This window comes from Pleurodeles waltl, chromosome 3_1, assembly GCF_031143425.1.
Source record: "Pleurodeles waltl isolate 20211129_DDA chromosome 3_1, aPleWal1.hap1.20221129, whole genome shotgun sequence".
In the NCBI taxonomy this organism is placed as follows: domain Eukaryota; kingdom Metazoa; phylum Chordata; class Amphibia; order Caudata; family Salamandridae; genus Pleurodeles; species Pleurodeles waltl.
In genome coordinates this window covers 626669710-626686303 of record NC_090440.1, presented here as the reverse complement: position 1 = coordinate 626686303, position 16594 = coordinate 626669710, and the positions used below count along the sequence as shown (strand labels likewise).

At 42.7% G+C, this 16594-nt stretch overlaps 1 protein-coding gene across 2 annotated transcripts in view; it reads right to left on the bottom strand.

Annotated features, from left to right (window-relative positions):
* Nucleotides 1-16594, bottom strand: part of AP2A2 (adaptor related protein complex 2 subunit alpha 2) — a 308871-nt gene that overhangs the window by 142682 nt on the left and 149595 nt on the right. For both annotated transcript variants that reach the window (XM_069223134.1, XM_069223136.1), the window contains exons 3-6: nucleotides 10461-10603; nucleotides 8690-8883; nucleotides 3952-4081; nucleotides 2893-2994 (exon numbers count right to left, since the gene is read on the bottom strand). In XM_069223134.1, coding sequence (XP_069079235.1) covers nucleotides 2893-2994; nucleotides 3952-4081; nucleotides 8690-8883; nucleotides 10461-10603 — 569 coding nt within the window. The remainder of the gene's footprint in view (nucleotides 1-2892; nucleotides 2995-3951; nucleotides 4082-8689; nucleotides 8884-10460; nucleotides 10604-16594) is intronic.

Genomic DNA, 16594 nt, shown 5'->3' with positions numbered 1-16594 from the left:
TAGGGAGCACTCATGATTTGACAGAAAATATTTACCCTTATACCCACTTTACAGGAAATCTCAATCCCAATTCACCATTCCTGCTCCACACAGGGGGCCACATCTTCTGGCTTCTAATTTACACCTGAACTGGTTAGACAAATAGGGGTTTCTTTGGCTTTGTAGTGAGTCAGCTCTGGCACAGAACCCACTGCTTGGCCAGCTCTGCTCCAATTGGATTAAATACAGGTGGGTGCGAGAGGGTAGGCTCCCTGTTTCATGTGAAGAGATGGGTTCTATGACAACTCTGTCTCCACAAGTCAAGCTCATCATAGCAGTAATACTACTGAATCGGCTGTTTGAGTTCCAGGGCTCGGATCACTGACAAACACTGCTTAACAAGGCAATTCACCCAGTCTTGAGGCTACCACAAAGCTAAACAGAAGACAGGCTTGTTAGACAGAGTTTAGTGTAAGGAGGGGAAGATTTTGTTTAAAAAAAAAAAAAAAAAGACAACCACACAGAATGCAGGAGTCGGGTAGCCTGAAATCCATGCTTGATAACCCGAGTAATAACCGAGAAGAACAAGCATTACATTCACAAGACTGAAGGTAAGTCCAGACGGTGTCATCATATCGAAAGACTACGGGCCATATGTACGAACACATTTTTCCATAGACATAGAATGGGTAAAACCCTTTGATACATCTTGCCCCACCTTCTGTTTCTATGACCCAACATGAGCAGCAGTACCTTTGTTTTAATGTTACACTGTGCATGGACACATACATTTGAGAGAGGTCGTCTGGGTGTCAGGACTGAGGAGGAGAGGTGAGTATGTTTAATCTCTCAAGCTATTTGACATTTTCTCACTTCTAGGCACTGGTTCATAGCTTTATAGAGATGCAATTTGTGAGTTTTTTCTAGGACTGGCATGTCCCTTAACAGGCACAGCTGAATTCTTGGTTGATAATACTTGTGAAATGAGGGAGCCTTCCAAGAGAAGTCTGTGGTCAGCACATTTATATTTTGGCCTGTAGGCACTGGCGGAGATAAGGAAAACAGGAGGTACTTAATTTGGCAGCACATGAAACAAATAAGAGTGCAAAAAATCTTTCTCGAAATCAGACTCCTAACTGACTAGCAACATATCCCCATTCAAAAATGTCCACCTTCACCTAATTCCTAAAATATTCTACAACTGCAATCCTTCCTCAAGTATGCGGCTGGTGAGTCTTCCTAGATTGAAGAATTTCATAAAGATCATAATCTTTGTAGGAAGAACATATGAAAGGTTGAGATTTTGGCAACCTGGATAGGGGGGAGGGTGTCTGTTTTTCTAAAAGACGTTTCAGCAGTTAATGTTTTCATATGGACCTATTAATTGAAGTGAAGGGTGGCCTACTTAAATACAGGTAGCCCTCAGTTTGGCATTCTGAATCTGAATTGATGGATTGTGTCCAGCCTCCCACTTGAATGTGGGTTTCGGCAGATCACACTATTTCGCTCCTAATGTCAGTCCATTGGCTAAGCTCATCCTGCCTCGGTGTCACTAGTGTGTTGTATACAGTACGAGGTAAAAAGGCCACTTCCAAGTATATGGCGTGGCCATGATCGGCAACTCTTGCAAAAAGGTTTGATCATAATCAGCTGAAAGCTCATCTTACCTATGTTTGTAATGGTTTATTACAGAAAAGGCGATTGGCAGATGCACTCTGCCTTCAATGATCATTTGATAGCATTCCATTGTCTTGGTCTTTACACTGTAGGGGTTATTGTCCTATGCGTTTTTGCCACAAGCTTGGTTGGCAGACAAGGCTTAATTTGGCAAACTGATGGCTACTGATAGGTACATAATGTGTGTCTAGCTTCTGAGGGCAGATGGGCCCACGATTGAATAGCACTTTGCATGATACAGAGGGCTCTAAATCTGATTCCAGACCCCAGCAGGATCCAGTGCAAGGGTTGTGTGCACTCACTTCTTTAGGATAAAGGCTCAAGCTAGCCAACTGATATGGACCTCTGAGAACATCAGTCTTTTTTTGGGAGACCGACAAGATCCTGGAGAGGGTAAGCAATTAGATTATTTTCTAGTAATCCAGGACAGCCTTGTCACCTCCATTTTGTGGCTGGGTTGATGAAACTGCTGTATATCATAGAGATTCGCACCACGAATTACTTTATTATTGGTGGCAAAAACATGATGTCTGAGTTGAAAATCCTTCCCGGCGTCGCTGATTTCTATGTTGGTGACTGGCGGGTCTGCAGTGTTAATGTTGACCTGAATGAAATTGCAAGAGCTTAAAACACCCTCTCGTGTGAGGCAGTGCTCCATCTTAGAAATGTATGTATTCCAAATATTTCGTGACTATATCCCCCCACCTCAACGAGTTAGATTGGTGTACTACCTATGTGCGTCTAGAGTTAAAGCTGACACTTTTCTATTAGCTATGCTAGTGTACACAAACATACCGAACAGCAAGAGTTTATAATGGTAATTTGAATTGCAGAGGGATGATTTCAATTGTGGAACTAAAACTGTAAACAAAAGCATAGTAATTCATTTTATTCGCTCCGGACAGATATCAGAGAATGAACGTTGCTCACTATCTGGAGAGCTCTCTAATTTTACGTCACCTAAAAACAGTCCACCCCATTACATACAATTGCAACATTGCAGAAAGCAAGAATAACTTCATCTCCAGCCATACACAGATGATCAATAAAAAAAATAAGGAATTTGCAACAGAAATAACAGTATCAAGACAAGCACAATAGGATGTATATTTTGGAAGGCCTTGTAGAGAACACATACGGGAGCATATGAACATTTGTGGATGGAAAGCAAAACCCACATCTTATGCATGTGGAAAGGCTTCCACATCTCATGAAAATCACAGAATATTCCCTTACTCTGCTGAGTCGGGAGACAGCCAAAGACACAGATGTTTTGAACTCTTCTGGGTTCTTCTGCGCCAAAGTAGTGATGAGGCTAGTTGCAGCGGTGACCACACCCTGGAAAGCAACAGAAGCCAGAGTCATACATGCAATTCAAGCTCACATTAGCAAAACGTAAGGCTCATGGAATAGGAGTTGAAACCGTTTCCTTGTGCTGCTAAAACAACCAGCAAAGGAATAAAACCAAAGCTGCTATACATAAAAATAATGAAGGACGGTAGTACGAAGCACATCCCCAACCAGCACACAACCTGAAGAAAAAGAGGAGGGAAAAGGGCTGCTGTCTGCAGATACAGGAAGAAGGAGTAATTTAATACATGGCAAATCATACATTGTGCTTGGCAACTGCTCAAGTGGTGACTCGGTCATCCACAAAGGAGGAGTAGGAAGAGCCATGGACACAAACGCCACACGGTGAAAAAGTTAAAACGTCTCTTTTCCGAGCTGAGAGATGGATGGGCAACTGAACACGTGATCACCATGAGAAAGTCTATGATTCAACATAACGTACATATGCATTATCAGACAGATGCAAGGAACTAGCGCTCAACAGTAACTGCATGTGTAATGCTGGAATCAATATATTGTGATAAATTTTCTCTGGTTTTAATTGTTTACGAAAATTACACTATTAACTGTGAAAGGTGATTCTTTCAGGTTCTGTCTGGAAGAATACTGGAAAAAATGCCACAACATATGAGTTTGTAGGAACATGTTAATTGGGCAAATTAGAGTATTACAGCATGTGTTCGAGCGATTGGTCACTGGCTGCAAAAGAGGTGCATTGATCTGGTTTGCTTTGTCTCTAAGCAATGCAACCAGACAGAATATTATGAAGACGAGTTTCTACCTTGAATTACCAAAGGATGCCCTGAAACAATCTTTAAAATTACAAAGACTATAGTTACCCTGGAAAAAACAGGATGCTATAATTGGAGTAAATGATTAGTCCAATAAATATGGAGATTTGATGGGCAGAACAAGAAACATCTAAGAAGCTGGAAAATGAATCACCAAGTGCTGGTCGTTAAGAAGATGCACCACACGCGACGTCCAATCCCCCATTGGCACAAGATCTGCAGACGTTCTATACAATCGCAGCAAGCAGAGGGCAGCACTTTGTTTCACACTGTCCATAGTGTCCCTGAAAAAAGAAAAGGTCAAATTAAAACCAGAATTAAGTTTGACTTTCAGAAGCAGTATTGCTTTGCACTATGCTTTGCTTCCGAAATATAGATAAAATAGGTACGATTTTCTCCATCACACAGCACTGATGTACAGCAGCACTCATTTTTCTAACAAACCGATAATCGTGGCGTGTTCTATAAGGATTAACAGCAAAGGCAAACAAAAATTGCCTAAAAGACTCCATGAACTGCCCTTAAGTCCACAACATCAGATGACTGATGTTGGGAGACTGATCAACATCACAATACAGGGAGATCACTCTGCTTCCTTATTTAAAGCAAAATTAACTAAAAAAGGATTTTCTTTTTCAGGAGAAGTTCAATAACCATCAATTCTCTGGCGTTGTTCTGCTACTAACAATGGAAGCTCATTTCAATTCCTATTGTCTGTGAAGGATGAAAGTTGTCCTATCCCTGTAATAATAGTTTTGAGCATTCCAGCTATTCTACATGCTGAGTGTTATTCGCCCATCTAGAAACTGAGTCCAGAAACGTGTTGTAGACATACAAAAGTATTTTGCTTCCGGTGACAACCATAGACTGTTAGCTTGACTCACTGTGATGTTCATCGTAAATCTATAATTTAACCAAATACTTTTAATATGTCTACAGCACAGGCTTCACCACGAAGGGTGAAAAATAAAGGACTACTACGAAAGTAAGCATTATCATGCACTGCATTGACCATGACGCAGTGGGGCAAACTGAGCGATGGAATGTGAGGCAGTATGTTCAAACCCCTATTCTATATGTCCAAAACGTGCTGAGGTTCCAGAATTAATTAAATGATTTTCACTAACAAGGCAACTACATACTGCAATATGGCATTTAAATGAACATTTTTTGAGGCAAGCTTAGAAGGAGCCCATCTGAGAACATTTGAGTGCATAATCCAACATTGAAACTGAGTTTCTGATGATATTAAAGACGCAGAGATGTCATTCCATAGTGGATTGATACACTAATTTTAAATGTAGTAAGCATGTTCTCATAATATTGCCCACTTTCTAAGAATTTCACAGACCCTGCTATTCTGATTTTATCCGACGAGAGCAAAATAATTGCCCCAGGGTCAAAAAATGTTTATTACAGAGAATACATTTATGCAATTCTATTACAACCACAATCTTTGGGTACCATTAACACCTTGCATAACACATGAATTCACGGATACAGACACTGAAGCACAATTAGAAACATTAGGTTTAGCACAAAACAAAGCATAGGCATTGTCTTCCACTAATAATTCATAAAGGCTGCGTCTTTGTCTCAAATGCAGTCCTTAAGTGAGGTAGTCTCTAAAGGCAGTACTGTTAGACAAATAAATGTCCTCGCATCGTCCAATTAAGTGTGACTTGCACAAATCATTCATCTCCACATCAAATTTAACTTGACTCCTCCAATCGTATATGTCGCAAAGTTTCGGCCTTCACATTCTAGGCCTCCTCAGGACAACAACAGGAAGACATACCCATCTGAGCTTCAAAGTTGACCCATCATAGATTACTCGATGTGGTCGATATTACGTTTATGGCAACCAAGTACACTTCATTGTTCTCGCTAAAAAGGGAAGATCAGTAGCACAAAACCGGATTGTAAGGGAGCTCAGTATAGGGAAACCTTTACTACGCTGAGATGATCACCAAGGCCGGTGTTGTTAAAACCTTGTAGTGCACAACACAGAATAGCCAAGTAAGTCAAATAATAAACCTCTGCAAAAGCACAGATGACAGAAGTCAAATTCTCTCTCCCTCACTCACATGTCTCTGTTCTGCTATGAAAGGTCCACCTTCAAAGGGAGGGGAGTTTAGCTTTCAGAAACGTACTGTCATTGGTTTCTATTGAACCTTTAATCAAGTTTGACATTTTCTTCCTTTGACAGAGCAATCTTTTGAAAGGGACAATAAAATGTGGACTCAAATGTTCTGAATCTACTCTGAAAAGGCTCCCTCTGAAAATTGACACAGAACAGACATTACCTAGTCCTACACAATTCCATGAAAACACAGGGATCGAACGGTCTTTCCACTCTTGATACTGTCAAGGGGGAATTGTGGCCATGTATGAGAGGGCTGGTTGTGATTATAGCACTGTCCTAACAGAACAGTGTGGGTATCTGCAAGCTAAAGAAATTGTCCCTAAATAGTTGGCGACACATCTAAGCAGTTAATTCCTAGCGCAAGAGGCATCCATTTTGCTCTAGTCCTTGAAATAGAAGTGACATGAAGAGGTTGTTGGCAGCTATCCAGGTAAGCATTGCCCAACATGATTTTTGTTTGCTTTGTGCAGATTTTGGTATTGCAAGACAGCCCAGGAATATGATCATTGCGTAAAACTGTAACATCTTGGTAAGAAGAGAATCAAAATGCTCAGATGCTATAGGTAATGCATGTGAAATCTAACTTTGCCATTTGTCATTTAAGGTCAGATTTTCACTTACTGAATCCATCATACATCCCTCCAGTGTTCAGTAATGAAGTTAGATGCCCTTCCGTGCATGGAAATGTACTGTCTAGTATCCAAATACAGCATGCAGCACACTGGCTTACAGATGACACTACCACAATTGCTATACTCTGACAGAAGAACCACAAAGAACATTCCCTACCTCATTACACATATGGCATCCTTATGGGAAAGAGCGGTACACGGGATGCTGAGGAGGGCACCCTTTGCCAGGGACCTTCCTTTTTGGGACTTACCTGGCTTCCGCATATTGGCTGCGGCTGTCGACACTATAGTTTGGAGGGAGGGAGGGAGGATGTGAGACTTTGGGTGCTCTCTATCCTACAGACACCTGCATTAAATTTGAAGCAGTGCAGGACACGTTTCACTGAGGGAGGGGCAATTTCTCCTGCACACCAGTATAGTCAATATACTTAAGGACATCTGGACAGACTATCCCAGCACCCCTCAGACCTCGTTGCTACTCTCATGAAGCTGGGGGGGGGCAACATTTAATTGCACACATGTACAAAGCACTCTTGGCAGATAAGCCGCAATCTCATCGTAAATTCAGAAACGCATGGGAGAGAGAAAAGGGGGAGCATACTCCAGATGTACGCTGGGATAACATGTACTCACTGGTGCACACTATATCTAGTAATGCAAGATTTAAACTGATGCATTTTAATTATCTACACAGCACCTATATTACGCCTATGTTAATGCATAAGACATACCCTCTTAAAAAACGGATGGGTGTCCCCGCTGTCAGTAACCCGTAGCCACCTTTCTACATTTAGCCTGGTGTTGTCAATTAGTCCGAGGGTACTGGGAGGAGATCCTACTACACGTAAAAGGTAAGTGCAGGATACATACTTAGCTTACTCCAACTGCTTGTCTACTTGGGGACATACAGTTCCATAAGGCGCAAAAAATGGAATACAAATTCACTCATTTGACACTCATTTTGGCCAAGCTCAGGGTGGCTATTACTTGGCTAGGTCAACAGGAACTACACTGTAAAAAAGATGATATAGAATGGGTGGTGGCGGAGGAAATACGGCTTAAGCGGGTGAGAACTGATGATAAAGCTGTAGAGGACCTTCAAACCTGGAATATACTAATTACTAAATTCGAAACAGGTGTTAGCCAATCCATGGACGACTCTACGGATCAGGAGGTATAAATAAGCAGAACATTAGTCTTCTGTCTATTGCATGGGAAGCATATTAATGACTTTAATGTTATACGATTAGGCAACTGAATATAGATGTTGTCATACAGGAAAGCCTTAACACTGTATAAGACAACTGACTGAATGTGGTATTGATCTTGTTTATTATTGATGTTGTTTAATGTTTCGTGAGGGTCGCATTTGGCCTTCTGTACATGTTGGATAACTACACACCCAAAACTATAAAACAGATTCTATAAAAAAAAAAAAAAAATGTAATGATGAAGTTAGATCAAACAAAAGTGTCAGTAAACTCAAAGACTAACTCAGGAGTGCAAGATACCATAAGGGCTCTGGGTCTTTTAGTTTATTTTATTATCTCTGTAAATTGAGGAAACCCATCAGTTTGACATCCAGTGCATTTTCTCCATGGCACAAGTCCTGAATCAGGAGTAACTACGTCCATGGTGTCCGTCTTATTCCAACGCCGATAGCGGTAATCAGATTGTTATCAGTTACGGTGCTCTAATGCAAGGATACTAAGCCCATTTGGTTGGGCTATACAAGAAACGTAACCATAAATAATAAAATATCTCCTTCATGCCTATGCGAAACGGTTAATAACAGAGGAGGATCTAGCGTCATGTTTGCATCGTTTTTTAATTAGACTAGGCTAAGCCTCGTGCATGCAGCATACATTTTTCTTACTCATAACGAGTAACAGTCACAGTGGTAGCGATCATTTGTTTTAGGAATAACGCTCATTTGTACAAAGGCACTTTGCACATTACAGCAACATGCATCCAAAGAACAATGTAGCATGTGCAGGAAAGGTGTGAAAAAATACATATCTACTGAATTAAACATCAATGCATGAAAACTTTATCGCAATACAAACTACATATTTCTCAAAAAGACCAAGAGATACAAAAATGAATTGACGTACCCAGCTACCAATATTTTTGGTATTTCTCCAGCAAAAGCTTCTCCCATTTCTCGGCTGCCCACATTGGCGATACAATGCAAAGCCAGGCCCATGAATGTGGGGTTGCGACTGGCCAGGTCATTCTTTATTGCGTTGTTGATGAGACGGATAAGCTCACTGTTGCAGTTCACAAGCACTGAGATGAAGAGGTAGCCCTACAGGTAACAGAGATGAAGGAGGAAAACACACCATAAGAGCATATCATTGCTGGTCAAGAAAAAAGAGCTTGACTTTCACCTCCTTGTTATTCCCCCCTGAAAGATATCATCCTTGATCTGAACACCTCCATACAGTACCTTTGTATCTTCTAAGAACTTCAAAAAGGACCATACCAACATGAGTTAAAACCGTGTTGGCTCGTGTACATGAAAAAATAATTTAGTCATCTAGATAACAAAGCTTGAAATGTCAGGAAATCTTCAAGAATCAAACAGTGATTTGTTGTATTTGGACAGTGCACTCTAACTACTTTGTGAAACTTCTTTGGTGATTAATATTGCTCTGTTTAAAGTGCTCTTGAAACTTCTGGGGACAAGGGTTTAAAGCTTAGAGCCCCTTTTCACACAAACAAAAATAAGTGGTTTACTTCAGGGGGGTATCTCACACCTTAACCCAGGGGGTATCCAACCTTTTTTAGGTCGGACTCCCGAGCTGCACTATTTTTGTTAGCCAGTATGGCAGGCAAGCAAGAGACCCTACATAAAAATGAATTAAAAAAAGGATGGAGGGGATCTCTAAAATAATGGGCCAAATGGTGCACTTTTCCAGGCACATTTGTCTTCAGTACTATCATTAAAAACATTGCATCCAGATTCAAATCCAAGTTGCGTGCAACATTTTACAGAGCAAAGAGGATGCAAAAGAAGGAAATGTAGACCAGAGAATGAAGTGTGCCGGAGGCTAGCTCATCTCTTGGCTATGGTGTGCATTTGCGTATAACCTGATGGCAAGGCCAGAGTATGAGGTGTCTCGTTTCGATTGTCTATTACCACATAAGCAGACTACAATTAAGTGAGATGAAGCTTTCTCTTTTGTTTACAGCCGATACTGAAGCTGCACCAGAACCTGCTTGTCGCATGCAGGGATCTTTTGTAAATCACATGCAAGGATTGGATTAAAAAAATGCCCTTTTTCTGGTTTATAGACAAATACATCCCATTCCAGCAGTATTCCTTATATCCCGCCCAGTCAAACGCCCAAACCAACTTTCTTCTTCTCCCAGGCTAGTAGGACTGATGTGCCTTTCAAGATTTTGTCATCTTGTGAGTACATATTTGACAGCCTTGCTGAGTACATATTTGGCACAGTCCACCTCTCCTGGATGATTGACTAGTTCACCATTACCGGTTCTGGCAAATTACTATGAAGCCATCTCCAAAATCTTTCTGTGGCTACCACAGAAGGCTTGGCTGCGATTTATTAAAACTACAATAAATAATAAAACAAGTAACATTTATGATCCTGGTACACTTATGACAAATGTCCCTAAACTGGAAATTACTTATCAACCAAATAAGGCTGAAGAGGAATAACTAACTAATTTTCAACCTAAGATACCAACGAGACCTTCTGAGGTCACTAAATACATAACTGATTTTTAGGAGTTGACCACCAGACTCAACATCAGAACATTTTCGCTATGCATCAACTCAAACAGAAACATTGTTGTATAAGGGAAATGGCGCTGAAGTAAAACGAGTCCTGCAGGGACAATGGTTTAACAAACACTCACAATCTGTTTCTCGGTGTACTTGTTGGAGCTTAACAGATTCACTGCTTCCATGTGTCCAAAGTCGATGTCGTGGCCCAAAAGGAAAATGAACAGCAATTTGCAGACATATTTCTTTTTGCTGTAGCCATCCAACGCCTTGTCTCCTGGTGAGCAATGAGTGAAAAAGACATAGGTTACAGTATGAATGGCTCACCCACCCAGAACAAAATAACTGCCATGTAAGCAGACACCGCTGCACTTCCAGTGACAGAATGGAAGCGACATGGACTCTGAACTCTGGCTGAGAAAGGGAAAAATTACTTACCTGGAAAAACTAGCTATCCAGCCTATGAAACCTTCTTTGTTTCAAAATATCTGGAAGAATTTGGCACCCGTGGCGTTCTTTAAAGGGTATACACGGAAGAGCTATTCCATTTTTGAAAATACAGTACAGCCTGCACATCTGATCAATAGTCCTCTTTGTAACTGATAATGCCACCTGTCTGCAACTGTCAGAGGTTAAATGAGGTAAGGCGATGAGAAACCAGTCAGAAATTTGGTCAAACCGTAACTGTCAGCCCAATGCCACCAATTCTTACGTGGACACAAAGGAGGGGCTTCTCAGAAATGCAGATCTGTGGATTCACGTTTGTGTGATCTATTTTAGAAATCCAGCTGACTTAACACATGTATCATTCTATCAAACACACAAATAAGATTGTTTCGAGCAAGACAATTTGGGAAAGGAATGGCTCCAGAGTGCACTGGGAGAGAAAGTAGATGCCCCCCCTGAGTGAGTCCTCGTGGTTTAGCTCATCTGAGCTGAATGCAAGGAAAGAGCGAAGACAGGTTTCTTCGACGACATAAAATTATTTTTCTTGCCATTTCGTTTTGATCTCCAATTATAAGCCATGACTCAGACAATTTGCTACTTGCAGCTAAGATTCTAATTGTATTTAAATAGTGCTTGCCACCACTGTTTGCTTTGGCAGCCGTGGGCTAGTTTAGCAAACGTTTATGACACACAGCAAAGAGGGATGTAACACGGATCTACAACCCAATGCCAAGAATACAGTTTACATATTAACCCAAACAAAGTCATTAAATCACATCATTTTCATTTTCTCAGCAAATAGAATTTCATACTAGCAATCATGAAAAGGGTTCCTCTTACCAGACGTCTCTGGATTTAATTTACCCTGGCCAGTAGACATCAGACCTGGGTGCCTCGTCCAAGAAGGGGGAAGTTACTTCCCAAAACATCCACAGGTACGCGGCCACCACTCAGGAATACAGGTAAGTGGTTTAGGGAGTACCACTTCATACTATGGAGCTGGGGAGTACAATTTAAGGTCTGACTTGTCATACAGGTCATTGAACAAGGCCTGAGAAACAGGTATTGCAGTGGGAAGGAAGGAGGTCACTTTCATCAAGGTCTCAAAGTAGTACATAGAGGTGATCTTCTGTGGACAAAGTAAACAAGCACTGGTAAAGTCAATAAGCTTGATGTTGGTCGGCAGCCTTTTGGCTTTGTCAAAACTTGTTCTGTCATGGTATTTCCAAACTGTATTGTTGGTGAAGCTGCCGGACCCACGCCAATCAAAAACATAAAAAAAGAATTGGCTAAAAGCAAAATAATTTTCTGGGTATCAAAAACCACACAATGCCATCATAGCTCCTGGCACTTAAAGGAATTACTTTAATTGTGGAGGTGCTCCTTGTGAAAGGGTATATGACATAACTCACAGTGAACTTACCTTATGGTTGAAGATGGCTGAACCGCTGCCCCATACTGTATGTTGTTGTGGGCGGAAGAAAGATGTGAACTTAATAGCAGACCAATGAATAAAGAGGTCTGGCTGAAAGCCCCTCCGTGTGTGCATAATATGTATATCATTTTGGTGAAACCAAATGGTCTTGCCTAACGCCAGATCCAAAAGTGAAGTGTGGGTTAGCCAGTTGGCATAAAACCATGCATAACATGTACTGTTATCCATTCCCTTACTATCCGTTGCATTCAAACGCTTTACCTACGGGTAGCATTTGATTCCAGAACCCAAGATCAGTGTTTAATGCAGTGGTTATTGATTACCTACAACCATAATACCAGCACTCTTATAAAAGAGTTGCCATGCTGCTTTTGCCTACAGTGTGCTCTTCTTCACATTGCTGTTCCCTACTGTTTTCTATAGTCCCCATTACCATACTGCTCTTCCCTTATGTGAAACACTTCTTTGTTTGCCAGCACAAGACACTTTTTATATCACTGGGCTGCAAGCCCGTCTTCAGCTGTTGTAGCTCCAAAACATTACTCTACAGCAGTGTTTCTAGAACATTGTAGAACCACGACCAACTTTTCAGTGCAACAAACTTTTGCCACCCAGCTCGATTTAATGCCCATTAGGCGGGTGATTTATTTGTATATGTAACTAAAACATCAAGTAGTAGCGCACTGCCATTTACAGACAGCACGTTTTCCATTTCAATGGCAACGAAGTTCGCACAGACATCCAGTTTTGTAGATACAAATATACAGTATTGCACACAAATAATTTGTGGCAAAAGTGGTTCAGTGAATGCTTATTATTTGTGCGCCACCAAGTTAAGTTTCTTGATTTGCTCTGATCCTATTAAAATCTTTGTTTCTTTCATACTGCAGAGTTACAAAAAATGTGCGTCATTTTTAATTTCCTGATGAATGCAACGAGTTTTTTTTTTAACAGGTATATACGTTTCGTTGTGTGAAATGCTACAGCCTTGCCTTTCACGCTGACTGCATCCCAAAAAGATCCTCACATAATTCACTTTACATTCTCGGACTGCAAAGCGAAACCGTTACACAAGTGCCATCTTAAGGTCTTCATTACAGGGGAATATGTTGTTTAAAATATAGTATGCGTAGATAGATACTGAAAGATCCAGCTCGTCTTTGTGCATACAATATTAAAATGAAAGGAAACCTGTCTAAGAGCGATGGACAAGGATGAATGTTCTGTTACTTACCGGTAATATTCATTACCCCGATGAGGGGTCCTCCTCATCCCAGTCCAAACAAATGAGGCCACTCAACACTATTCCCACTAAAAGTCCTTCTTTTATTTTTATTAAACGGCTCCTCCCTCCTGCCTCGTCCTGTATGTTACCAAGCAGAGCCAGACAAGGTTCAACAGGGAGGGGGGGAGGGAAGCAGACTGGGACGAGGCGGACCCCTAATCGGGGTAATGAATATTACCGGTAAGTAACGGGACATTACCCCTCATGGGGTCCTTCTCGTCCCAGTCCAAACAAATGAGGAAATATTCAAGCAGAAAGAAAACAAAGATGCAATTAACTGACACCAGCAAACATGTTTAATGAACAAAACAATCACTTAGCAGCAGTAGACAAACCTGCCGACCCAAAATCGTCACACACAGAAAGACAATAACAAGTGAGGAACGTAAGAGGAGACGACCAAGTGGCAGCCCTGCAAATCTCTAAAAGGGGAACCCCCTCCAGCCTCCGACCAGGAAGTGGAAACAGCCCAAGTGGACCTCCCTTGGATACCATCAGGAAGAGATTCCCCAACTGCAACATAAGCACGGGCAATAGCCAGCCTGACCCATCGACTCAAGAGTCTGGGTGGAAACCTTGGAGACTGAACCACAAGCCACAAACAGGGACTGAGACAAACTAAAATGCTTAGTACGATCCAAGTAAATCAGAGGAGCCCTTCTGGCATCCAACGAGGAGGGAAAGGACGTAGAGGAATCAGAAAACACAGGCACCTCCTGAGAAAAATGAAAAGATGAAGACATTTTAGGAATAAACCTAGGATCCACCCGGAGCACAACCTGATCCGGGAAAATTTTGAGGTGGGGAATAACAGCCATGAGAGCACCCAAACGTCTGGCCGAAGTAATGGACACCAGGAAAACCACCTTAGCAGACAGCCAAAGCAAATCAGCCTCTTACAAAGGCTCAAAAGGAGCACCCAGCAGACCCCTCGGGACAAAGGCCAAATCCCATGAAGGAATCAACTGACGGACAGGAGGGCCATGCAATCAAACTAAGCAGCAAGCGCGACACCAGGGGAGACAAGGAGGACAAATCCCCAGAAAAAGAGCAACAAGCACGGATAGCAGCCCACTGGGCCGAAAGAGTGCTGGGGGACAACCCCTTCAACAACCCATACCTCAAAAAGTCCAGGATCTGAAAAGGAGCAATCAAAGCAGGGTCCACAGGATGAGGACTGCAACAGGAGGTAAAAGACCTCCAATGTTTATTATAAGACTTCACAGTAGACTGCTTCCTGGAAGACAATGTCGAAAGCCACCTGAGAAGAACAGCCCAACTGAACAAAACCTACCTGTTCAAAAGCCAGGCCATCAGTCGTAACCGGGAAGCCAACCAGCCCAACAGGGAAGGATATGAAGGGGAGAAGGCCTGTGAGGTAGAATGAGAATGTGCCCCCATGCCAGAGAAAGCAGGAGAGGAAACCAGTGACGGCGGGGCAAGTAAGGAGCAATGAGAATCACCTGAGAATGTTCCCTCAGGATCTTCTGCAGAACCCGGGCCACAAGAGGAATCGGAGGAAAGGCATAAAGAAGCCCCGGTGGCCAAGGGACGGACAGAGCATCTACCGCCAGAGGAGAAGGAAGCTCCATGCAAAACTGAGGGCAATGGGCATTGTGCGGGATGCAAAAAGATCCAGCCGAGGAACCCTGAACCTCCGGCAAATCAAGCGGAAAAAAAGCCGAGTCAGGTGAAACATTACAGAGGACGGAAGGTTCCAACTGAGACTGTCCGCCCAATAGTTCAACTCCCCCCTGATGTATACAGCCTTCACCGGATCTGAAAGAGGAATCAGAACCTTGTAGTCTTTGGAGCGAGGATCCCAGTGAGCAAGGATGTGATTCATAATTGGCTTCAAATTAAACCACGCCCAGAAGACCACAGCAGTGGAGGCCGCCAACAGGCCTTGAAACCTAAACTAGCACATTGCAGAGCTGTGAGAACGAGTCAACAAGTTGCACACTGCCAATTGAAGAGAAAGAATCCGGTCGTCCGGCAGAAAGGCAGCACCCAGGCAAGTATCCAAACGAGCGCCGATGAACATCTGCAATTAGGAAGGAACAAGGTGAGACTTTGGAAGATTCACCAGGAAACCGAAGTCGTGCAGGGCGTTGAGCACCAATTCCACATGCCTCTGAGCCTTGAAAAGAGAGGAAGCAGAAAGCAACCAATCGTCCAAATAAGGATAAATGACAATACCCTGTAAATACAAGAAAGCCACAAAAGGGGCCAATACCTTCGTGAACACTCTGGGCGAAGTGGCCAAGCCGAAAGGGAGGACCTGAACCTGAAAGTGTTGGTCAAAGACCGCGCACCTCAGGAATGGCTGACTCTCCACATGGACCAGGATGTGAAAGTAAGCATCCTGAAGATCCAGCATGGCCAAGAAATCCCCTTTAGGAAGAAGAAGAATGTTTGAAGGAAGGGACACCATCATGATATGTTCTACAAGCAGAAACTTGTTCAGGGCCCGGAGGTTGAGGATGGGCCGAAAGGAACCGTCTAGCTTTGGGACCAAAAACAGAGTTGAGTAAAATCCCAAACCCTTCTGCAACTCTGGAACCGGAACAATTGCCTGCTTCAACAACAGCAACTGGATACCCACCTGGAGACTGACACAGCTTGTGAGATTTTGGAGGAGTACAAGGAACCGAGGAGGTGGAACGACATCTCTGAACCGCATCTAATGACCAAGTTCCACCACGGAAAGAACCCAGGCATGGGAGATGAGTTGCTTCCAATGAGGAAAAGCCCTAAGGCGACCCCCCCCCCACTGCCAAATAGCTACTTGTGCTGCTGGCCAGAAGAGGCACCAGAGGAAGAGGACTGGGAATTATTGTAGAAGGCGTCCCCCCAACCCAGGCCCTTCCACAAAGGGGACGACGCTCCGTGGACTGAAATGCACCACGTCTAAAAAAAAAACTTGCCTTTTATCCGTGCCTTGCTTAAAAGGACAAATAATCTTCTTCTCCTCAGCAGCCTTCTCCACCATGTCATTGAGTTCAGGACCAAACAGCTTCTAACCCAAAAAACGCAGTTTACAAATGATGGAACTCTGGCCCGATTCCAACTGCCAGGATTTCAACCCCAAGGAGCCCTGA